Below are 24,222 nucleotides of genomic sequence, written 5' to 3' on the forward strand. Positions count from 1 at the left end.
AATGCAGTTGTAGGTCTCCGTACCCGTACAAGGTCACCAACATCCACTTTGGTTTCCCTTGCGGCACTGCGAGCGTCTGTGTGGAGTTTACTGGATTTACTGGTAAACAGGAGATCGTGAGTTCGAATCTCGCCGGTGCCTCCACCCTCTCTATCACCTCCATATTTTCCAATAGACGGAGCTCTTCCGAGACCAATGGCCGCAGTGAGAGCGGAAGGCGCCGAAGTTTTGATTGGAATGGCTGCACTGTGGATCGCGTTTTGACGTGGTGCACAAAACCTTTTGCGAGGCCAAGGCCTGGCTCGAAAATAGATCCAAACTCTTCAACTAATTCCTTTGGGAGGTTAATTTCCTGCACGGCTTTTGTCGGCTCAGTACGCTGTTCCCTTCAAGAATTAGACGTTAGCGTCGTTTCAAGGCATTGAAGAGATGACCCATCAATCTGTAGCCCGAGCGCCTTGATGGCATCAATACCCAAGGGTGAGGTGCCTTGTTCTACAACATAGAAAAGAAGACTTGTTGTGTCAGCTTTGTATGTAACGTCAGCGAAGAAACAGCCACGAACCGGAATTGGCTGTTTTGAATAGTCTAGTAACCGAACTGTTGGGGCAAAAAGTACGTGGTCTCCAAAATGCTGCTTGAAAAGGTCCTGTGTAACAATGGAAACAGATGACCCAGAATCTACAAGGAAAGTTATGTCCGTGCGGCATATCGAAACTGTGACGTGAACTGCGGAGCGAGCGGCCGTCGTCACAGCCAGAATGCTCAAAACTTCCTCGCTAGAAGAATTTTGGCTGTCTACCTCACGAACCGGAGCGGAGCGTCGTTTCTTGCAAACAGAGCGGAAGTGACCCATAACACCGCAATGGTGACAACGCTTGCTTTTGGCTGGACAGCGAAATGATGCCGCACTGTGCTGAGATGAACCGCAGCGATAACAACGCGATTGGCGGCTATGTGACTGCTTCGAGCTCTCGTCGGAATATGGTGTGCGCGTAGGCGTATTTCCACGAGTATTTATACGTCCAACAACTTCAGAAGGAAATTCTTGCAGATCATTGTACGCCTGCTCAAACTGCCTTGCCAGGAGTACCGCTCTAGCGAACGAGAGAGACGATCCTTCAAGAAGAAAACGTTCGCGCAAGCTCCGAGACGAAATACCCGCAACGAACTGGTCACGCAGCGAATCTTCCTCAACAGGAAACGAGCATGTAGCAGAAAGCTCCCGTAATGCAGTGATGTACTCATTCACTGATTCACCAACTTGTTGGACACGCCTACTAAAACGATGCCGTTCGGCAACAACATTGCTTGTTGCCGAAAAATGAGCATGCAGAGCGGCCACTGTGATATCATACGATGATACTTCAGGCCTTGCATCGCCTGAGCCCGATGCTTTATCAGTAGCAATTTGCTCACCGAGCTTGGCGTTGTCCAAAGATGGGAGGGTGTAAAATATGCGCTGACCTTCTACCCCGAGACTGTGAAGTAGTGCCTTGCGACGATCCGGTGTGCAGTCGGAGGCACCCGAAGCAAGCAGGTAGTTCTCGAAGATGCGGAACCATTGCGGCCACGCAACAGCAGGTTGGCCAGGCGCGGGCAGGAACGGGGGCGGTGGCGCGAGTCCCGAAACACTCATGGCACCGAAGAGCAAGCGGCGAAAGTCACGCCCCCCGAAATCGGCCAATCCTCGTCGCCAATGTTGTAGCGGCGTGTGCCGCAGATGTACATGGACTGCCAAGCAACCAAGAAAAATCCCCTTTATTTCAACATGATGTCACTTATATACACAGAGCAACACTGGTGCCTCTGGCGGCCGGTGATCACAAACTCGAACCGAAACCAAATATACAACAGTTCTCAATGTGGATTTTCAGAGAATAGCAAAGAGAGACAAGAATCCCTTCCTGAACATACAGTGCCAAGCAGTTGAGGACAACAGCCAATTGAGGAACACAAGAGCTCTGTATAAGACAATCAAAGATATCAAAGGAAGCTTCTGTGCTAAGCTGGGCGGGATAAAGGACAAACGAGGCAAGGACCTCACTGAAGTCTCAGAGATAAAGAAGAGGTGGCAGGAATACACAGAAGAACTGTAGAAGAAGGACCCGGATGTGCAAACCCAACATAAGACGGTTCTGATTACTGATCTCGAGCCGGGCATCCTGAAGAGTGAAGTTGAATGGGCCTTAGCCAGCCTTGCTAAGAACAAAGCTAGCGGAATTGATGGCATTCCAGCTGAGTTGCTTCAAAACCTCAACCATGACGCTGTTAACATTCTGCATACATTATGTCAGAAGATTTGGACAACCCTGCAGTGGCCACAGGATTGGAGGAGGTCAGTTTATATCCCCATTCCAAAGAAAGGCAGTACCAAAGATTGTGCCAACTACCGCACGATCGCACTTATTTCGCATGCTAGCAAGGTGATGTTGAAACTCCTCCAAGGTAGGCTGCAGCAGTATGTGGATCGGGAGCTTCCGGACGTGCAAGCTGGTTTTCGCAAGGGAAGAGAAACTAGAGACCAGATTGCCAATCTTCGCTGGATCATGGAGAAAGCAAGAGAGTTCCAGAAACCCATCTCCTTCTGCTTTATTGATTATGCGAAATAGTTTGGCTGCGTAGATCACAACAGATTGTGGCAAGCTCTCCGAGAGATGGGAGTTCCAATTCACCTCATCTGTCTCCTCAGGAACCTATTTGAAGGACAAGAGACCACAGTCAGAACTGTGTTACTGTTTGGTTCCCGATTGAGGAAGGAGTGAGACAAGGCTGCATACTGTCACTCTGCCTATTCAACCAATATGCTGAGTGCATCATAAAGAAGGCCGGTCTCGACGAGTCTTCAGCTGGAGTGAAGATTGCTGAAAAACGTATCAACAACTTTAGATATGCGGATGATACCACTTTAATGGCAGAAAGTGAAGTGGAACTCAAGAGACTTCTGATGCGCATGCAAGAAGAGAGTGAGAGGTTTGGGCTTAAACTGAACATCAAAAAGACAAAGATCATGGCGTCTTGCCCTATCAAGTCCTGGAATATCAAGCCACAAGAAGTGGAAGCCATGACAGATTTTCTTTTCTTGGGCTCCAAGATCACATCAGAAGGTGACTGCAGCCATGAAATTAGGAGACGCCTGCTTCTGGGAAAGAGAGCCATGGCTAGCCTTGACCACCTAGTAAAGAGCAGAGACATCAGACTGCCAACCAAGATCCGTACAATTCGTGTTATGGTCTTTCTAGTTGTGAGGTATGGATGCGAGAGGTGGACTGTGAAGAAGGCTGACCGCCGACGAATTGACGCGTTTGAATTGTGGTGCTGGCGGAGACTCTCGAGAGTTTCTTGGACTGCCAGAAGATCAAATCAGTCGATATTGGCTAGACCCTGAATGCATTGGAGGGTCAAATTCTAAAGTTAAAGCTCAGTTACATTGGTCATCTGATGCGAAGAGAGGGGTCGCTGGAGAAAGCTTTGATGTTGGGAAAGATTGAAGGTCACCGGAGAAAGGGTAGGCAGCGAACGAGATGGTTAAATGGCATCCTCGAGGAGCTGCAGATGAAGTTATGTGATGTTAGGAAGATAGTGAGAGACCGGAAAGCAAGGCGTTATATGGCCCATAGGGTCACGAAGAGTCGGACACGACTGAACGACTGAACTGAACTGAGAGGTTAATGCGTGGTGTCAATCGATAGGTGACGTAATGTTGTGTCCGAAAACTAACTTTGGCCAATACGTTAATTAGGTAACTGATTCGAATAACTGGAGCACAAAAAAGGAAAGGTGCAGTATCTGCCACACGTTATGTGGACAACTGTACCTCGCCTTAGAGAAGGGAGGAAGGTGGGAGTGAAAGTAGAAAGAGAGAAAGGGGTGCCCTAGTGGAAATTTTGTAAAGGATGTGACGTCGCACAACCTGAAGTAGAGCCGAAAAAGGGCATAGGAAGACATTGGAGCGCAATTTGAAAGTACCAGACTAAAATGGGCAAACAAGAAGTAAATTAAGCAGCTAGAAGCAACCAGAAGCAACCAACAGCAGCATCCGTGCTTTCGCATTACTGCAAGGCAGATTCTTCAGTGCTCTTTAATTTTTTGTTTCATTCTTCGGCTCCTTATTAGTTTTTTTGTGTGTGGAATTTCGTGAACCTACCAATACAATGCCGTGGGCTACTGCCGATCTCTATTTTACACCCCATTTTATTTCTATATCATTTCGATTTTTATGGACTACCTTGCTTACTATTTTCCTCCAGTCTCTTTTTTTTCCTATGTTTTGTGTTCAGTACGTCTCTCTCTATCAGCGCACTTTCTTTGCCATTTTTTGTGCCAGGCTTGGTTTTCCGCCAAAGGCATCCGAGGTTTCAGACCCGGACTGACCTGATCCTGATTCCACGCGCGCACCTGCCTGCGCTACAGGACACAGGCGCAGCTGGAGTCGGACCTTCCCAGCAGCTGTGATGACGTGGCCAGCAACAGGGTAGCTGTCGGATCCAGACTGCAGCGTAGAGGCCTGCTGTAGAGCGGCTGTTGACCTGACTCTGCGATTCGGGACTCATTCAGAAACGCAGACTCCATCGACGCCTCCCACACCATTCCGTCGAACGCATCACCACTTCTAATGACACGAACACATGAATTAACCTTTTCTTTTCTTTTGTAGATGATTTTCCTGTTCGTTGCGGGTGTAACGCATCACCACTTCTAATGACACGAACACATGAATTAACCTTTTCTTTTCTTTTGTAGATGATTTTCCTGTTCGTTGCGGGTGTTTTTTCATTTTCTTGCTTGTACGTGTTGTTTTTTCTTCAGTGTTAAATTAGGGTTGTTTTTTTTCAAGTATCGCCACTTCGTGTGTTGGTTTTGTATATCTAATCCCGAGAACCTATTCACAAGTTTTGGCGTCCGCGGCATGACGAGGCTGGCGGTTACTGTATATTTAAGTATTAGTTTCCTTCTCGGGCAAGAGGAGCGCGTTAGAACTTGTGGTGTTTAAGACATTTAATAACTGTTAAAGAGTTACAGAGAGGTGATTGGGTTCTCCTCCCCTCACAATACTAGTTGGAGCCCCTATTCCGTTGCCCCATCGGCAAGCCACGCCGCCCGCGTCCGTTGAACCAAGGCCTTTAGAGTATTCAGGTCTTTACAGGCTAGCAGGGCCGCCTTCCAGTCCTCTGTGGTGGGATTGGGGTTGGGGGAATGGATGGGTTTGACTGGCACGCCCAGAGCATGTGGAAGGTTTCAGCCATTTCCCCATAGTACTGGCACGCACCATCAAAGGATGGGTTGAAATGTTTAAGCAGCGCCGGGCACAGTACAGTATTGGTAAAAATTTTGAGGAGGAGGCACTCGTCAGCGCGATCCAGTCTCTTACAAGGGGCTGGGTAGCACTTGTGCTCCTCCTTGTAGTAATCGGTGATGTCTTTGAATGTAAGGACAAGATTGTCTGATTGGGAGTAGGCTTCCAAGGACAGGGACATAGCCCGGGGAGAGAGTGTGCGGACGGCCTGATCGGCCTGTTCGTTTCCCTTGAGTCCCTGGTGACCGGGTGCCCAAATGAGGTTATTCGGAGTTGAGTCTATATATCGGCAGCTAGGCTGCAGTATACACCGGGCAAGCAGGGGAGCCCACCCCAACCTGTAGTTCCGACAGGCCCCTCGCGAGTCGGTGACGACGTGTTTCGACTTGGGAATACTGAGAGCCAGAGCAATAGCAATCTCCTCCGCGTGCGTTAGGCCGTTAACTGTGTTTGTGTTGTGCACGACTGCAGCCGTATACCACCCCCGTGGTGTGGGCCGGCAATGTCAACATAATACACGTGTTGTTGGCGACCATGGTGTCGCTCCAACGCTTCCGAGCGCGCCTGGCGACGACCGCTGTGGTCTTCTTTGGACATGTTGCAGGGAAGGGGTCGCACCCGGAGGGCGCGTCTCCTGGGATCTCGCCCTCTCACCCTTTCCTCAATGTGGTATTCGTGTTTGATATGTAGCCGGTCCATTGATATGTAGCCGGTCCAAGAGGCGGCGAACGGACGTGGTCTGCGTAAAACGCGTATATTGGTTGAGTAAGTGTGCTTTTCGAAGCTCCCGGAAGGTGTTCACCACGCCAAGGGCCAGAAGTCTCTGGTTCGACGTGCTGACCGGAAGGTTGAGAGCCCGCGTGATGACTTTCCGGTGGACGACCTCCAATTGGTCATCATCGTGTTTCCGCAGGTACAAGTAGGGGATCGAGTAGAGAATTCTAGTCATTACAAAAGCATGGGCAAGCCGCAGTGCATCCTTGCTTCGTAATCTACCCCGCTTGTTGGAGACCCGCCGGATCATACACCCCACTTGGTCTCCCACCATGCGATGTTTGACCAGGGTGGTGTCAGACCTGCGTTTATGGTCTATGAAGAGGCCAAGCAGGCGGATCTCTTTGGCCTCCCGGATAGATCCCGAGTGCCGATTTATGCGAAGCAGAGTTGTGTCTCGAGGCGAGGGGCGGACGTGTACAAATTCAGATTTAGCTGGGGCGCACTGCAGTCTGCAGTAGGTCCCGTAGTCATCGACTACGGTCGCCGCGGCTTGCACGCAAGACTCTATGTGGCCCGGGTTACCTTGCGTTGCCCAGATTGTGATATCATCCACGTAAAGTGCGTGATGTATCCCTGGAAGAGAAGCCAGTTTGAAGGGATATAATGAAGCATAGCCAAATTGAAGAGGAGGGCAGACAATACCGCACCTTGAGGTGTTCAACTCGAGCCAGTGGTGTATGGCCCGTGTTCCGCATCTATAAGGAATTGTCTTATGTAGCTGAAGGTTTTGTGGCCGCGGTTTGTGTGACTGAGGTGGTCGAGGATTACTTCATGCTTGACATTATCCAATGCGCCTTTAAGATCTAAGGCCATGACTACCTTGTCGTTGTGGGGACATTCGGTAAGGTCTAAGATGTCGTGGTGAAGCTGCGGAAGTATCATCATCATCATCCTGACTATACCCACTGCAGGGCGAAGGCCTCTCCCAAATTTTTCATATTAACCCGGTTCTGTGCTAGCTGAATCCACTTGACCTCTGCGAACTTCTTAAACTTATCCGCCAACCTAACTTTCCCTTGGAATTCAGTTTGCTACCCTAATCGACCACCGGTTATCCTCTCTTCGCACTACATATGTCCTGCCCATGTCCATTTCTTCTTGATTTCCACTAGAATGTCGGTAACTTGAATTATTTCTCTGACCCACTCTGCACGCTTCCTATCGCTTAATGTTACTCCTACCATTTTTCGTTCCATAGGATTTTGCGTTGTCCTCAACTTAAGTAGAACCCTCTTGGTTAGCCTCCACGTTTCAGCCCCATAGGCGAGTACAGGTAAGATGCAGCTGTTGTATACTTTCCTCTTGAGCGATACCAGTAAGCTGCTAGTCATAATCTGCGAGTGCTTGCCAAATGCGCTCCATCCCAATCTTATTCTTTTTGTTATTTCCTTTTCATGGTCCGGATCTGCGGTTACTAAATGTCCTAAGTAGACATATTCGCCTACTACTTCCAGTATTTCGCTGCCTAATGTAAACTGCTGTTCCTTCCCGAGGCTGTTGAACATTACCTTAGTCTTCTGCATATTGATTTTCAAGCCTACCTTTCTACTTTTCCTGTATAGGTCACCAATCGTTCTTTGCAGTTCATAGCCTGAATTACTTAGCAGGGCAATGTCATCAGCAAATCAGATATTACTGAGGTATTATCCATCTACCCTTATCCTTAACTGCTTCCATTCCAAGTCTCTGAATACTTCATCTAAGCAAGCTGTGAATAGTACTGGGGAGGTCGTGTCTTCTTGCCTAACACCTTTCCTTATGAGAATTTTGTTACTTACTTTATGCAGATCTATGGTTGCTGCGCAGCCACTATATATATCTTCCTGCACATTCACGTACGGCTCGTCTACCCCCTGATTTCGCAATACCTGCATCACCGCCGAGGTTTCTACTGAGTCCAATGCTTTTCCGTAATCAATGAATGCTATGTTTAAAGGCTGGTTATTAATCAATGAATGCTATGTTTAAAGGCTGGTTATATTCCGAGCGTTTTTCTATCACCGGGTTGATGGTGTGGATATGATCGATAGTAGAGTATTGTTTGCGAAAATCTGCTTGATCCTTTGCTTGATTGCAGTCTAAGGTTGTCCTGATTCTATTAGCGATTACCTTAGTAAATACCTTATACGTAACAGACAGTAAGCTTATTGGTCTGTAATTTTTATTGTCCTTCTTATAAATAAGGATAACGTTTGCATTCTTCCGGTACCGTCGATTACAGCAGGCACTGCGTATATAGGGTGGCCAGTATTTCTAGCATGATATTCCCCCGTCCTTCAACAAATCTATTGGTATCTCATCCTCTCCAGCTGCTTTGCCCCTTTTCATAGTTTCTATTACTTTCTCAACCTTGTCCTTCGTCACTGGTGCAACGTGTGACTGCTTTTCCCTACCGCCAATCTCATTACGGTCCTGTCTACTCTGGCTACTGAGAGATCAGTATAGAACTCCTCGGCTACTTCGACTATCTTGTCCCTGTTCGTGACGACGTTGCCCGCTTTGTCCCTCAGCGCATACATCTGATTTTTCCCTTCTTGATGGAACAGCGCAAAACATCGGGACAAGAGACAAGTCCCGATGTTTTGCGCTGTTCCATCAAGAATGAATAACCAACATGCTCAAGCTGCTGTCCTGATCTGATTTTTGCCTATGCCCAATTTCTCCATCGCTTTAAACTTCCCCTATCCTTCACAGCATGCTCAATTTTCTCCTTGTTATACTTCCGTATATCGGCCACTTTGCGCTCTGATATCTCGGCCAATTCTATCTGGTCTGTTGGATTGGAAGCTTTAATACTCTGGCGTTGCTTAATCAAATCTTTCGTCTCCTTAGACAGCTTACCGGTATCCTCTGTAACTATCCTACCGCTTGCTTCTGCAGCGCACTCAGTAATGATATCTGTGAAATTATTGTTCATTGCTTCTAGGGTAATGTCACCATCCTCGGTCAGAGCTGAATATATATTCTGTAGCGAGATTCTGAACTTTCTACCCTCCCCCTCACCTCTAATTCGTTGATAAATTTCTTTCTTACTAATTTGTGGCGTTCCTTCTTCAGATTTAGGCTAATTCGGGACGTCACCATTCTGTGGTCACTGCATCGCACTTTCCCGATTACCTCTACATCTTGCATAATGGCGGGGGTTGAACACAGTATGAAGTCAATTTCCTTTTTAGACTCCCCGTTAGGACTTTTCCATGTCCACTTCCGGTTCTTCCGTTTGCTGAAGAAGGTATTCATGATTCGTAAGTTATTGCGCTCTGCAAACTCAGCTAGTAACCCTCCCTGATAATCCTAGAGCCAATTCCATAGTCACCTACTGCCTGGTCTCATGCCTGCTTTTTCCCTACCTTGGCATTGAAGTAGCCCAATAGTACAGTATACTGCGTCTTTACTTTTCGCTTTGGCGATTCTTCATCTTCGTAGAAGCTTTCAACTGCCTGGTGATCATAACTACATGTAGGTCCATAGGCCTGTACAACCTTCAGTTTATACCGCTCATTAAGCCTAATTACGATGCCTGCCACCCTCTCATTCTTACTATAGAATTCATCTATATTACACTCTATATGCGTATTGACAAGAGAGCCTACTCCTAGTTCTCGCCTCTCCACCTCGATAACACAGTACATGCCTATCCTTCAGTATAGTATAGGCCACATTCGGCCTCCTAATATCAATGAGCCCTATGACACCCCATTTCATACCCTCTAGTTCCTCTCACAGCACTGCTGAACTAGCTTCACTAGCTAGGGTTCTAGCGTTAAACGTTCCCAGGGTCAGTTTCAAATGGCGACTTGTCCAGCGGAGGCAGGAATTCTTAGCACTCAATGCTGCGTTAGAGGCCTGACCGCGCTGTGGTCAGTTGTTCCGCAGCCGCTGGTGACTGAGGGCCGGGATTTTATTGCACTAATGATGGGAGGTTGCGGCCAATTATTGCTCCAGGGTGGCCAACTCCTCTTCTGGTGAGGGAGTGCTTTGCCGAAGGTGTTTACCGGCATCGGATCGCGCCCCAAACCTCTTTGCAATTCCACCGAGACGCGGATTTTATTTTATCCGGTGGAGAATTGCGTGGCACCGGGTTTCGAGCCCCGTCCTCTTGTATGTGAGGCGGTTGTTCTACCGCTATGCCACCACTGCACCACCAGAAGTATATTTTGTTCTGATTTATGAGGGCGGAAACCAAACATGGTGTCCGCGAAAATGTGCGTTTCGAGAAATTCAGATAGTCTGTCACGCACTATTGTCTCCATCGGCTTGCCGACACAAGACGTGAGGGAGATAGGGCGAGGGTTCACCACAACAATAGGTTTGCCGGCCTTCGGGATGAAGGTCACGAGAGCCGACTTCCAGTCGACAGGGAGAGGAGCTTCTCCATGCCAAATGCTATTATAGTATTTGAGAAGCACGGCATAGGCTTCATCGGGAAGGTTGGCCAAAAGCTTGACCATACGTTGTCGCGCCCGGGTGCGGTTCCGCTCTTCATCTTTTTTTTTAAGTTAGGTGTTCTGTCTTGCGGCGTTTCTGTTTTATTTTCATGTATTTTTCCTTATTTACCTTGTGCTTTTTTGTAGCCTAATTATTTCTCCTTTGACTGTTTATTCACTTTGTGGGCGCGACTTTCTCTGCTGTGAAATGCCGTCATATGCAGGGGCAGCCGCCCCGTCAAGCTGCTCTTCGAAGCAGCTTTTTAGCGGCTGCTCCTTTCCTTGTAGTAAAGGAAAAATAAAGTATTATTATTATTATTATTAATATTATTATTATCTTGCCTAATGCCGCCTGCAGGTCGTGCAGCTGGAACGAGGGGTCCAGCTCCGTGTTTTCTTTGCCTGAATACGAGTACATAACCGCCCTGGGGTCCTTGGTGGTGCAGAGTGCCACTTACATAATGTCATGCATAACTTCAAAGGAAAGACAACACAGCTAGCATTTGGGCTAGCTGTGTTGTCTTTCCTTTGATGTTATGCATCTTTGCATGCGTCTTTGTGTTGGATCGATGAGAACGCGGAACAGGCGCCACGTACTGCGGCCACAGAGAGAGAGAGTAAACTTTAATTGTTTAACGGAATAGCGTGGGTGGTTTCCTCAGTCCAGAATACCATTCATCTGGCGTGCAGCCGTGTAGCACCTGTCCACCCACTTAGTGTCGGCTAACTAGGCCGCATATTCCGCGGCTTGCTGTGTGAATTCGATGATGAGCTTCTTTAGTTGTCTGTTATGTTTGTTTTCTCCATCTATTGGTGAGGCTGCGGCGGGCCTTCCAAAAATGAAGCAGGTGGTTATCCACGTCCGCTTGCGTTTCCTTGGGCTGTATATGCTTTTCGTGTTTCCTCAGTTCAGACGTGAGTGATTTGCACCGGGTGTCATATCCCGACTGGTTCTATGATAGACAGAGATGTACGGAACGTTGTCCAGTCTGGGACACAGGCTCGTGTTTGTGGGCGTTTCAGCGGACGTATATAGATTGTTGTGTTCATTATACAAAGATCACCACCAAGAGTTTCCTCTGGACTCAGCCAGTCGACATGAAATATGTTGCAGGTAAATGTGAGGTCAGGGCAAGTGTCTCGTTGAATCGAATTTCCGCCACATGTTGGGTTAGCAGTGTCAGTGTGAATAGTAAGTCCAAGTGTGGAAAGAAGTTTCGCGAGTTTTCTCGCACGTGTGTCATACCGAGGCTACCCCCAGAGCCTGCTTGCAGCATTGCAATCACCGACAATCAAGAGGGCGTCCCTTCCCACCACATGCATAGCTTGCATGAAAATTTCACTGAACGTAATGTTCGTAAGTTTCGGAGGGCAGTAAATGTTTAGAATGTGTATAGGTGGATCATACCGCTTTAGTTGAAGCACCGACAACATCGTGTACGGAAAGGGAGGTGTTGTGGGGAGTGTGACTTCCTGCGCAGCTTGTGAACAAGTATACATGTCTGCGGATTGTGCTTGTGGAGATAAACCACAGCCACTCGTCATAGGGTCTCCACAAATATATTTTGGCCTGGACCCGCTGTGCAAGGTGGCACCGGGACAGCGAACCGCCGGCATTCGGGCCTGTAGAAACGTAGAACGAACTGCGCGTGCTGAGGCTGTCATCTTATTCGTCGAGACGACGATGGCATGCCACAGCCCCCCCCCTCCCCTCTAGCGATGAAGCCATGAGCGAAGCAGAATGACGAAAAGCGGACGCTGGGAGTGTGAACCGTACGCTGCGAGAAGTGGCATGATCGGGAGGGGTTTCAGTAGCACAGTTTGCGATCACATCTGAGTCAAGGTGGGCGGGTTTAAGGCGATAAACGGAGATCGTGTCCTCTCGGCCTTTGATACACAGTAAAAAGTACTTAGGAGCACGCCGGAGCCCCTAGTACGGACCATTGTATGGCGGCAGTAACGTTGTACGTACAGCGTCTGGGCGAACGATGTCATGTGTGCACCGCTGCAGGTCGGGGGGAACGTGGACACGACGGGAATACTGGCGCTGATGTGGTGGAATGGCATTGCCCATAGCGCTACGTAGTCGGCAGGCGTAATCTGGGACGTCAGGAGGCGTGTTGGCGAGGGCTCGAAGAACTCGCCGGGGACACGGAGAGTGGTGCTAAACGTTAACTCTGCTGCAGAGGTTTAAGAGTCACGGCGAAGTGCGGTGCGGGGACCATGAGATGTGGGCGCATTGCATTTGGGATGGACGAGGAGCGTGGGTGGTGGTGGTGGTGAAAACATTTATTATATTACAGAGAGGTATATACACTAGGTGGGATGCCTAGACAGGCACTCCATTGGCGTTTGCCGCACACCGGGCGCGCTGCGTTAAGACCTTTTGGGCCTCTAGGGTGCAGCAGCCGGTCAGGGTCGCCTCCCAGTTCTCTCGGGTGGGGTTGGGGATAGGGGGCAAAGATGGGTTTTTCAGGCAGGCCCACACCATGTGGTCGGAGTGAGATACCTCCCCACAGTGCGAGCACAGCCCGTCGAACTGTGGATCAAAATATTTTAGAGTAGCCGGGCACAACATTGTATTGGTGAGCAGGCGCCGGAGCACCCACTCGTTGGCCTTCCCCAGCCCTTTGCACGGGGTGGGAAGAGCTTGGTGCGTGGATTTGTAATAATCACATATTTCTTTAAGTTTGTAAACTGGGCTGAAATCAAAATCATGGTCCGCGTCGGGTCCTGTGGGAATAGCCCGGAGAGAAAGCCTGCGGGCGGCGGCGTCGGCTGCCTCATTCCCTTGGAGACCTTGGTGACCTGGAGCCCAAACGAGAAATTGGTACGCGGAATCCCAACCTCGACTACAAGTTTAGTATTGCGTTAAGCTAGAGGAGCAGTCCACTCTCGCTGGACGTTCGGACAAGCCCCTCGCGAGTCGGTTATGATATATTTGGAGGAGGAGTCAGGGGCGGCGAGGGCGATGGCAACCTCTTCTGCGTGGGTTGGTGACTGGGCCTTGAACGTAAGGCCAGCTACTGTTTTGCCCTTGTGGATGACCGCGGCTGTGTACCAACTCCTAGGGCTCGGGTCGGAGATGTCCACATAGAAAACTCCTGGTTTGCTTCCGTAATGGCGGTCCAAGGATTCTGCCCGCGCCAGGCGCCGACCATTATGGTCCTCTTTGGACATGTTGGCGGAGAGAGGGCGCACATGGAGGGCGCATCTCCATTTTTCGGGAATGCGATGTCTCTCATCTGTGAGTTGGTGTGTTGGATGTGAATTCGGGCAAGAAGACGGCAACCCGACTGTGTCTGTCAGACGCGTGTACTGATTGGTGAGGTGGGCCTCCCGAAGCTCCTTGAAAGTATTCACCCCACCCAGCGCAATGAGACGGCTGGTAGAGGTGGAGACCGGGAGGTCCATTACTCGTTTCATGATTTTGCGGAGGATACCTTTGAGAGTATCCTCCTCCTGTTTCCCAGGTGGAGGTAGGGAGTCGAATACAAGATTCGACTGGTCACGAATGCGTTCGCCAGTCGCAAGGCGTCCTTGCATCGTAACCCACCGCGCTTGTTGGAAACCCGGCGGACCATGCGGCCCACCTGGGCCGCCATCTGCCAGAGCTTGGCGAGTATTAAGTCGCATCGTCGCTGGTTGTGTATAAAGAGTCCAAGAACTCTGATTTCCATAGATTCTTGAATGGGACCGCTTTGCAAGGTGAGATTGATTTGAGTCGAGCATGAGCGCGAGGGACGCAGATGCACGAATTCAGACGGCTGCGATGAGCATTGGAGACCACAGCCGCAGGCATAGCGGTCCACTATGCTAGAAGTCGTTTGCATGCTGGTCGCCATGTCCCCCAGACGTCCTTGCATGGCAAAAAGTGTGATATCGTCGGAGTACAGCCCGTGTTGCACCCCTTCGACCGCACCCAACAGAGCAGGTAAGCGCATCATTGCAATGTTGAATAGCAGAGGGGACAGCACTGCGCCTTGCGGAGTGCCCCTCGTGACGAGCAAAAAAGGTCCGTGTTCTTGATCCTGTATTCGGATATAAGACAGTCTGACTGTGAAAAATTGTTTGATGTAGTTCAGTGTTCATACCACAGTGCGTTTGACTCAAGCGCGTGAGTATGGCCTCGTGTGTTACATTGTCGAACGCTCCTTTGAGATCCAGGGCAAGGACGATTTTGTCGTTTCTTCTGCATATGATGAGGTTCAGTATTTCGCGGTCGAGTTGGAGCAGGACATCCTGTGCGGATCTGTGTGGGCGAAATCCGAACATGGTGTCCGCGAAAGTGTTGTGTTGTTCAAGGTACTCAAACAGCCGATCCCGCATCATCGTCTTCATCAATATGCCCACACACGAGGTCACAGAGATGGGTCGGAGGTTATCTGTGTCGACTGGTTTCCCTGCTTTGGGAATAAAGTTGACGAGAGCCGTCTTCAATTCAATGGGAAGGGGGTTTCCCCCGTCCAGATCACATTGATATAGTCAAAAAGGCACTAGTGCGCCGTGTCAGGGAGGTTCGCCAGAGGTTTGACGATAACCTTGTCCCTGCCCGGCGCAGTGCCCTTCATTTTGGCCAGACTGGCTCGCAGATCGTGGAGCCGGAATGGGTTATCCAATTCCGAGTTTTCTCTCCCTGCACAGAAATAGGCTGATCCGCGGAGGTCCTGAATTGTGCACAGGTAGCGATCGCGTAGCGCCACTGCCAGCTGCATTGTGTTTCTTTGGAATGAGTGCATGGCTTTGTGTAGGTGTTTTTGCGTTTCCGTACGTGTCTGTGTTGGATTGATAAGGGCTTGGAAGAGCCGCCACGTGTTGCGGCTCGACGTCTGCCTCGCCGCCGTGTCGCAACGGTCCGCCCAGTTAGAGTCATGAGATGGGCCGCGTACTCTGCTGCCTGCCGGGTGAGGTCCGCAATGCGAGCTTTGAGCTTCTTCTTGTATTTCTGACGCTTCCAGGGGCGCGTGAGGCCACGGCGTGCTTCCCAGAGATGCAGGAGGTGATTGTTCACGCCCGTAACTACCTCTGTGGGCTGTATTTGTTTCTCATGGGAGTGAAGGTGGGCCATGACTCACTGGAACCAGGTCGTGTAGTCCTGCTTTGTGATGTTCGTGTTAGTTTGTTGGGAAATTTTGGCGAAAGGTAGTCCAATTTGGGATGCGGGCTTTCGTTGAGGGGCGCTTCAGGGAGCGTGTGTGAACGGTTGTGCTGAGTATACAGTGGTCGCCAGCGAGGGTCTCCTGGTTGGGAAATTTTTGCGAAAGGTAGTCCAATCTGGGATGCGGGCTTTCGTTGCGGGGCGCTTCAGGGGGCGTGTGTAAACGGTTGTGTTGAGGATACAGTGGTCGCTATCGAGGATCTCATTGGTGTTGATCCAGTCTGCGTGTCTTAGGTTGCGAGTGAAGGTGAGGTCCGAGCATGTGTCTCGGGTCACCGAGTTGCCTGCGCGGTTGGTAAATGTTGGATCCGTGTGGAGTGTAAGGCCCAATGTGGACGCCAGTTCTGCCAGCATACGTCCACGCACTTCCTCCTTACGATAGCCTCATAGCTGGCTAAGGGCGTTGAAGTCACCCACAAGCAGCAGGGGATCACGACCCGTCTCTTTAAGTGCATGGCTAAAGAGGCCCGCGAAGGTCACTCGCTTCAGTTTCGGGGAGCAGTATATGTTAAGCACGTGCAGGGGAGGATACGATCGCCTAAGAGGGAGGATCCTCACCATCATGTATGAATAGAGTATGTTGAAATTGAGGTCAATTTCGGTGGCTGTGTATGATTTGTGCGCGAGGAGATACGACAAATGGTCTTGCTGGAACGGTGCGTAATTAGTCAAAGAACGGAAATCTGAGCTAGTTGGTGCGTTGCAAGATAAAAAAACAGCGCGGCTACTTGGGACAAACAGAGAGGAGAATAACGGACAAGCGCTGACTAACAACTGAAGTTTATTCGAAAAAAGCACAGGTAATATACACTTTTTTTCCTCAAGAACCAGGACGCATGCGCTCCCAAACAAGCATCAGTCTAATCATGGGAATCCAAATATTCAATCTCAGTGTCATGCAGAAGCACCGATGGCGTGCTCACGCAACTATCCCCTTTTCTATGGATGTGATAAGCTTCCGATAACTCCCTGGTTAGTTGATCCTTATGCCTGTAGATTACATTAGTGTTGTTAAAAAGAGGTGTGCATAGTTTTTTATCAGGATATCTCGGATCATTATTTAAAGGGCAGTCCCTGTAGTGCAGGGCAAGGTTCGAAGACGGGGCATTTTTCAAAGATGCCTTATGTTGGCGTAGACGGGTGTTGATACATGGTAAATGTATCAACACCCGTCTACGCCAACATAAGGCATCTTTGAAAAATGCCCCGTCTTCGAACCTTGCCCTGCACTACAGGGACTGCCCTTTAAATAATGATCCGAGATATCCTGATAAAAAACTATGCACACCTCTTTTTAACAACACTAATGTAATCTACAGGCATAAGGATCAACTAACCAGGGAGTTATCGGAAGCTTATCACATCCATAGAAAAGGGGATAGTTGCGTGAGCACGCCATCGGTGCTTCTGCATGACACTGAGATTGAATATTTGGATTCCCATGATTAGACTGATGCTTGTTTGGGAGCGCATGCGTCCTGGTTCTTGGGGAAAAAAAGTGTATATTACCTGTGCTTTTTTCGAATAAACTTCAGTTGTTAGTCAGCGCTTGTCCGTTATTCTCCTCTCTGTTTGTCCCAAGTAGCCGCGCTGTTTTTTGATCTTGTAATTAGTCAACTTGACTGCCGCTCCTGGATGCTGGAGGGCGACCACGGCGGGCAAAGGCTCGAATGGTTCGAGGTAAGACGCAGGTGCGCGAGTGTCTGCCGAGCCTGAAAGCCTCTACACTGCCATTGCGTTATTATGAGATTTGAGAGAAGAGGCACGCGTGTTAAGCTGTCCTGCCATGATTAGAAACGGAAATGAGAGATGGGGGTTATGAGACTCCGACCCAGAGCCAGCAACGTATGAGGGTGCTGGTTTAAAGTCCTCTGATTTCGCGTCTGTGGGCTTGACAATAATTTTCTTGTGCCTGTTGAAGGCTTGGATCCCTTCGAGCCGATGGATCGTTCAGGTGGTTGATTTCATGCAGCCGGTGCTGGCTGCAGGGACCGATGCGCTGCATTCGGTCCATGGCCGCTTCTACCATTTTCTGGAAATGGGAGGTGAGGCGCGCCTCCATCGCGGCCATTGCCGACGCGAGCGCGGGCGGCAATTCGGGCTCACTCTCCATGGCGTCAGGGCTCGAGACACCCGTCACAGCGGATAGTTTTTTCTCTAAATTTCGAATTTTGGCGAGCAGTTGCCCGATCTGCGCCTTAAGCTGCTCATTTTGCCTGCGGCTTTTCGACATCAACGCCGTAAATCGAAGAAGGGGAAGCGAGTGAGGATGAGGGAAGGGAGGAGGCAGCCAGCGCCCAGCTGCTCACCTGAGTGTTTTGTTGCTGCGCCAGGGCCCGGGACTTTAGGGCCTGGTAAAACCCCTTGATACTTTGAAAATTACGCCAACGATTGAACTTTGCCGTGCTACCTCCTCGCCTCCTCCTCGCCCTTGCATGCCCCTTCGCTGAAGGCCGGCTCTCCGCCCGATTTCCTGAGCGACGATTGGTCTCCCTGCCGTTGCCCTAGGAAACCAACGCGCGTCCGGCGTTTTCTTGTGTTTTCTTTTTCCTTCGCGCCATTTTTCTACTATTCTCGGCGAGCGAATATTGCGCGCTGTGCTTTTATTGCAGCGTGCAAGCTCTATGCCGTGCTGCTGCGCGTACAACTACAGCAAGCGGCCTGAAGATGGTTATGCGGTACTCATGATACCTCAAGGCAAGCGTGACGGCTTGCGCACGAGTCAATGGATTCACAAGATTAGTCGAAAGAAGTTTATTCGTAGAAAGAACAGAGTTTGCGACGTAAGGTGCCTTTCTCACTCCCCGTAATAACGCGTCACAGGACGCTGCGTTTTTTATTCCTACTTGCTCCTCAATATTTTTGCGGCGGCAACATGTTCATTGTAAAAAATAAGGTTGTCCTCTGCAGCATGCTGAATATTCTGCGAGGCCCCAAGGCTCCATTCATTAACACGCTGTCGACTTCTGTACAGTCAGAAATAGAAATCTGCTTTTTGCTGTCAGAGATAACTGGAAAATACAGTCTCACGATTGCATTTGTCGCGATTATGCTAGGATCCCTGACCTCCTTCACTAAAATTCAAAATTGGGGCTTGCAGAGGAGCTAGTCTTTCCAGCTTGTACTTGTAGTGTGCGTCGGTTACTCGGGAGCAATGAATGCTGGCCCTGAAAAACTCTTTGGCAAGTAAACCCGAGGTATTGCGGGTAATCTGCACTAGTTAGGTCGTACGGCAATTTTTTTTCAATTCTTGAAGGTGTCTTGCCATGCTTCGATACACGCGTGGGTTAAAAAGTATGCGTTCGTTTTATCAGGGATACGGCCAATGTGCAGGGGGTGTTCACATGATCACACACGCTTCACTTTGACCATGACTACTAGGCGTTGGCAGGTTACCTTCGCTTTGAAAGCTGGAGCTCTAAAACCGCGATTCCACGTATTCATTTACTGCGAGAAAAGTTTTCCCATCGATGTCAAATCAGCCGGAATCATTGCATCAATTTTCTGTATTTACAAAATTTAAACAATCAATAATTATTATAGTTATGATGTAAAAAATAGGGGAACATTTTGCAAGCAACTATTCTTAGCACTGTAACATGTGACTCATTTCAATTGTATGCAAGAAGACTTTTTTTTTTCACCTTGCATGAGTTATTAACTCATCGCTCTCTATGTTCTAGCTACATTTCACTGAAGACCGGTTTGAGCCGCCAATATTACACGAACTCGAAAGAAAAACTGAGGCCCAACGCAGGTCCATCAATTTTCTCTCACCGACCTGTCCTGAAGTAAAGGAAGCCTCCTCGCCAGAGACATGAACCTCGCGCTGATAGTGATGTTATTTCAGTGGCTTGCTCTTTTCCCACCTCCATTTATGAGAAAACAAGAAAGTATAAGAATTAAAAGTCAATGTATAGTTGTCTCGTCAGATATTATGAGATAATAGAGATATGACTGACAACGTAAGTCAATGAAAATGGAAGTATATCAATGGGTCATGGGACGGCATCAAATTAAATAGTGATGGTTATGAATAGTGATAGGTAATGATGGTGGCTGTTACGGATAATAATCGTAAATGATAGTAATAGGCCCGGATAGTGAGGTACGTCATAGTGTTCGTTGCGGATAGCGACAGTTACGATAGGTCACTGGCATTAGTAGATGTAGAGATAGATAGGATAGCAATAGTTAATGATTTGGCAGTTATATGCTTTCTCATTTCCGCACGTTGAAGACCTATGTGCACCCTGTAATTTTTTTATTTGATTGTTGCGTTCAATAAAATCACGCTCTTTTACATAGCGCATGAGGCCGCAGCATGCTTGCCCCAGAACTTCAGTGTGTCGGCAATAGAGCCCACCACTTCTCCCAGTGTACCCTGCTGTATTTTAACCACACGCGAAGTCAGTGAGTGGCCGCGTACTCATAAAATTATTTAATTCCTGCATCAGCATCATATCAAGACTGCCGTAGCAAACCTGTTCCTTACCTCGAAGCGGCAAGGAACCGCTTAAAATTTGGTTTTATACAAAATTAACTAATTAACGCAGATTATCGCGGATCGCTAACTAGCACAGTGCCATTACACTTGGCCTAAGCTTGCCAACGGTATACGGTTCGATGCTGCAGCTAAAATTTAGATTTTAATTGCAATTTACTAAATATCAATTATTTGGCTCAGTAATTGATCAAAATACATGTACAATTAACCAATAATCAAATCTCATGGTTAGTCACGTGACATATACTATACTTAGAGAGATAGCTTGACAGTAGCGAAATAGACTAAGTCCTGCTTTGACCTTCTCTGATCTTGAAGTTCAAAGCACCAGCCTGGATCGTTTTCCGAAGTTTTACCGCGGTGAAAGATTTCACGCTCTAAAAAAACAGTCAGAGGCAGTGCCAGATTAGGTGCGCAAGGTAAAACCTTATCATGTGACTTGAAAAGTGTCTGCAGCACAGAACTCGCCCGAAAGCTTTGTTTATCAGTATTGCCTATTCAAACAGTTCAAAGAAGAAACCAATCAATTCATGAACTTTACTTTCGGCATTCTCAATGCTTTTCTCGCAATTTTTCAAAAATTTTGTGCACTCCTGGAGCGCAGACCTGGCCCAAAAGCTCGCGCTTCACTCACTGCTGCGGCCTGCCGACGGATGACAAGGAGAAAAAGCTTGTCGTGCGCAGCGCTTGCCGCCGCCGCGCGAGGAGAATCGCGGAGGAAAGCGCGGCGCGGAGGAGAGTGTCGCTACTTTCAAATCATCAAGGCACTTTAGGGGTGGATGGATGGAATGGATGGATGGAATATAGGAGCGTCCCCTTTGAAACGGGGTGGTAGCAGTAGCTATCATGCTCATTTTTCTCCATATATCTTAATTATTGATTTAGAATGGTTAACTAAACCATCATTCTATTTATTAAATTTTGCTCCTACATTACTAACATTATGTCACTTCTCTGCTTTTAAGCCACCAATCTCCCAGCCGTTTTTTGCTAGTTTCCACCGCCGGTTTATTCACCCGGCCACTGTTAACTCCAAACCCCAGAGCTTCAGGAACAGTGATTGCGCCTGCATCAACTTCCGGATGGATACCATTGCATTCGAGTATAATATGGTCAATTGTTTCACTGGAGTTTCCACATACAGCACATGCGTCATCTCCATTGTTAAACTTCTTTTTGTAGCTGAGTGTTCTAAGGCACCCTGATCTAGCTTCAAAAAGTAGGGCACTGCCTCTTGAGTTATCAAAGAAATCTTCCTTCCTGATCTGCATTTTCCACTTTCGGTATAATTCCACACTCTGTTTTTTTTTTTCATCGAATTTATCCAATTTTTACCTTCTGTGTTTTTCACATGTTGCTTAATGCTCTTTATTTCTCCGTCCTTGTTACTAACATACTTACTAGTTAGTTTCCTAGTTCTTTTCCTCCATTGTGAGTCAACGCTTTTTAGGTACAGGTATTTAAATACCTTAGCTGCCCATCTGTTACTGTCTAGTTTCCTCAGGCGTTCCTCACATAATATTTTACTCTGAGCTTCCCGTACTTCGAAAGATGCCCAACCCATATCTCCCTGTACCGCCTCATTTGTAGTTTTGCCGTGGGCACCTAGTGCTAATCGTCCAACGGATCTCTGATTTGTTTCTAATGTCGACTGTACCTCTGATTTTAGGCACAAAACCGCATTTCCGAAAGTAAGTCCGGGCACCATAATTCTTTTCCAAATACCCCTCAATACCTCATACCTATTGTATCCCCACAATGCCTTATGCTTAATTATCCCGGCATTCCTTCGCCGTTTGGCCTGAAGTGATTGCTCATGCTGTCCAATGTATGCCAATCCTTCGTTTACCCATACCCCCAAATATTTATATTCTGCTACTCTAGGTATTTCAAGGCCTTGAATTTTAAGACCCTGATCAGTTGAGCCGTTGAAAATCATCAGACCCGACTTAACTGCGCTGAAACTGAAGCCTAGAGCGTCCCCTTCGTCTCCGCAATACTTAACTAGAGTTTGCAATTCTTCCAGACTCTCAGCTAGCAGCACAATATCGTCTGCATACATCAAACCGGGGAGGCGCTGCTCTACCGCCTTTCCACCTAATCTGTATGACAGGTTAAAACCTAGGTTACTGTCTTGTATCCTCCGTTCCAGGTTTATCATATAAAGCATGAACAGCACCGGTGATAGAGGACAGCCTTGTCTTAATCCTTTGCATACTTTGACATCCTCCGTACTTCTTATCCCTTCCCACGTAATTTCTACTTTGTTATCCCGGTATATTTCCTGTAGGAACTCTATTATCTCATAACCGCTACCTTCTTCTTTTAATATGTTCCACAGGAGTTCCCTGCTTACGTTGTCGTACGCCCCGTTTATGTCCAGGAAGGCCAAATACAAAGGTCTATTTTCCACTCTAGATATTTCGATGCATTGGGTAAGCACGAACAGGCAATCATCTAAGCGCCTACCATTTCTAAAGCCGTTCTGAAGTTCTCCGAGTATCTTGTTACTTTCAATCCATGCTTGCACCTTTAATTTCACCGCTTGCATGGCTAACCTGTACATTACAGATGTTATGGTAATCGGCCTGTAGGATTTTATGTGCATCCTTTCTCCTTTCCCTTTATAAATCAAATTCATTTTACTCTTCCGCCAGCTGTCCGGAATTTGCTTATTCGCTATGACTGTTTCCAAAGTTTTAACAACGTTTCCTTACTTTTTGGACCGAGTTCATTAATCAGCTTGATCGGAATTCCATCTATTCCTGTAGATGTGTTTTTAGGAATATTTTTTTCTGCCTTTTTCCAGTTTAGATTGGTCAGTTCTAAGGTGCTTTGTATTCTGCTACCTTGTGTTGCTTCCTGATTTGCGGAGATTACCCTATCGTCGTTCTTAAATGACTCGGCTATAACTGATGTAATGTAGTTCACTGCGTTGTCCCCCTTTAAACAATTTCCCTCGTTATCTTGAATCCGATCTTGCTTTCTTTGATTCTTCTTCCCTAGCCAGCTTATATGGTTCCAGAATTTTCTTGCTCCGCCTCTAGAGGTATCGTGTATATCAGCCATCCAGCGATCGGTGGACTGTCTTATTTTACTTTGGACGAGGGCCTGCACTTGAAGTTTCTTTTGTCGATATGATTCCTATTTTTGGTCGATGTCCTCCTGAGAAGCCTGTGCTTTCTTTGCTATTCGGTGTTCCCTTGAAGCAGCCCGTCGTTGTTCAATAGCTTCCCTGATTTCCTTATTCCACCAGCTCCGTGGCTTCCTCTTTCCATTCCAGCGGTTTGCATCTTTAACCTCCTGAATTTTACTCCTTATGAGTAGTTCTACCTGTTCATAATCCCAGTCTTCCATGGGGCTTTTCTCTATTGCTTCCTCTATGTCTGCTGCTATCTGCGCTATTTGATCGTCGTTTAATTTTGCGTTTACGTTTTGTCTAAGTTCCATTTCTCTTTTCATCAAGGGCCCCATCTGCAGACTAATACGTTTGTGATCACTTCCCAGACTACACTCCCCTTCTTCGTCTATTTCCATTTTTGTGACCTTGCTATAAATTTCCTGCGACATTAGACAATAGTCAATGGTCGTCTGCCTGTTGCGGAATTCCCACGTGATTTGGCCTTCACATTTTGTTTCTCTATTTACTATAACTAGATCGTGTCGCTCGCAGAAATCTAGCATTAGCTTCCCGTTACAATCCGTGCATCCATCCAGATCGTCGATGTGGCCGTTCATGTCCCCCAGCAGAATAATATTGGCCCCGTTTCCAAACTGGCTTATATCGTCACTGAGACATTCAACAAGATCCCTGTTTTCTTGCCTGCATTGATGTCCTGTTCCTAAATAAACTACCCCTAGCCACGTCCTTATGCCGGCAATGGTTCCTGAAACCCAGATATGTTCTTTACAAGATGATTTAATTCTTTGCCAATTTGTTCCCTGGTGTATCAACATACCTACGCCTCCACCCTTTCTTTCCGTTCTCGTTCTGTTGCACCCTTCCTAGACGTAGCCTTCTATAAACGGCGGATCTTCTAGATCCCTGAGATGAGTC

The 24,222-nt window shown here is 48.0% G+C and overlaps 1 protein-coding gene across 1 annotated transcript; it reads right to left on the reverse strand.

Moving 5' to 3' along the window:
• Positions 1 to 388: 388 nt before the first annotated feature.
• LOC146187743 (uncharacterized) lies at positions 389 to 1,734 on the reverse strand. Its single transcript, XM_084603048.1, has one exon. The coding sequence runs from the start codon at positions 1,637 to 1,639 to the stop codon at positions 389 to 391; it is 1,251 nt and encodes a 416-aa protein (XP_084459174.1). The 5' UTR covers positions 1,640 to 1,734.
• Positions 1,735 to 24,222: the final 22,488 nt, after the last annotated feature.

This window comes from Amblyomma maculatum, chromosome 5 (genome assembly GCF_055883805.1).
Source record: "Amblyomma maculatum isolate TAMU_Amacu chromosome 5, ASM5588380v1, whole genome shotgun sequence".
NCBI classification, from domain to species: Eukaryota; Metazoa; Arthropoda; class Arachnida; order Ixodida; family Ixodidae; genus Amblyomma; species Amblyomma maculatum.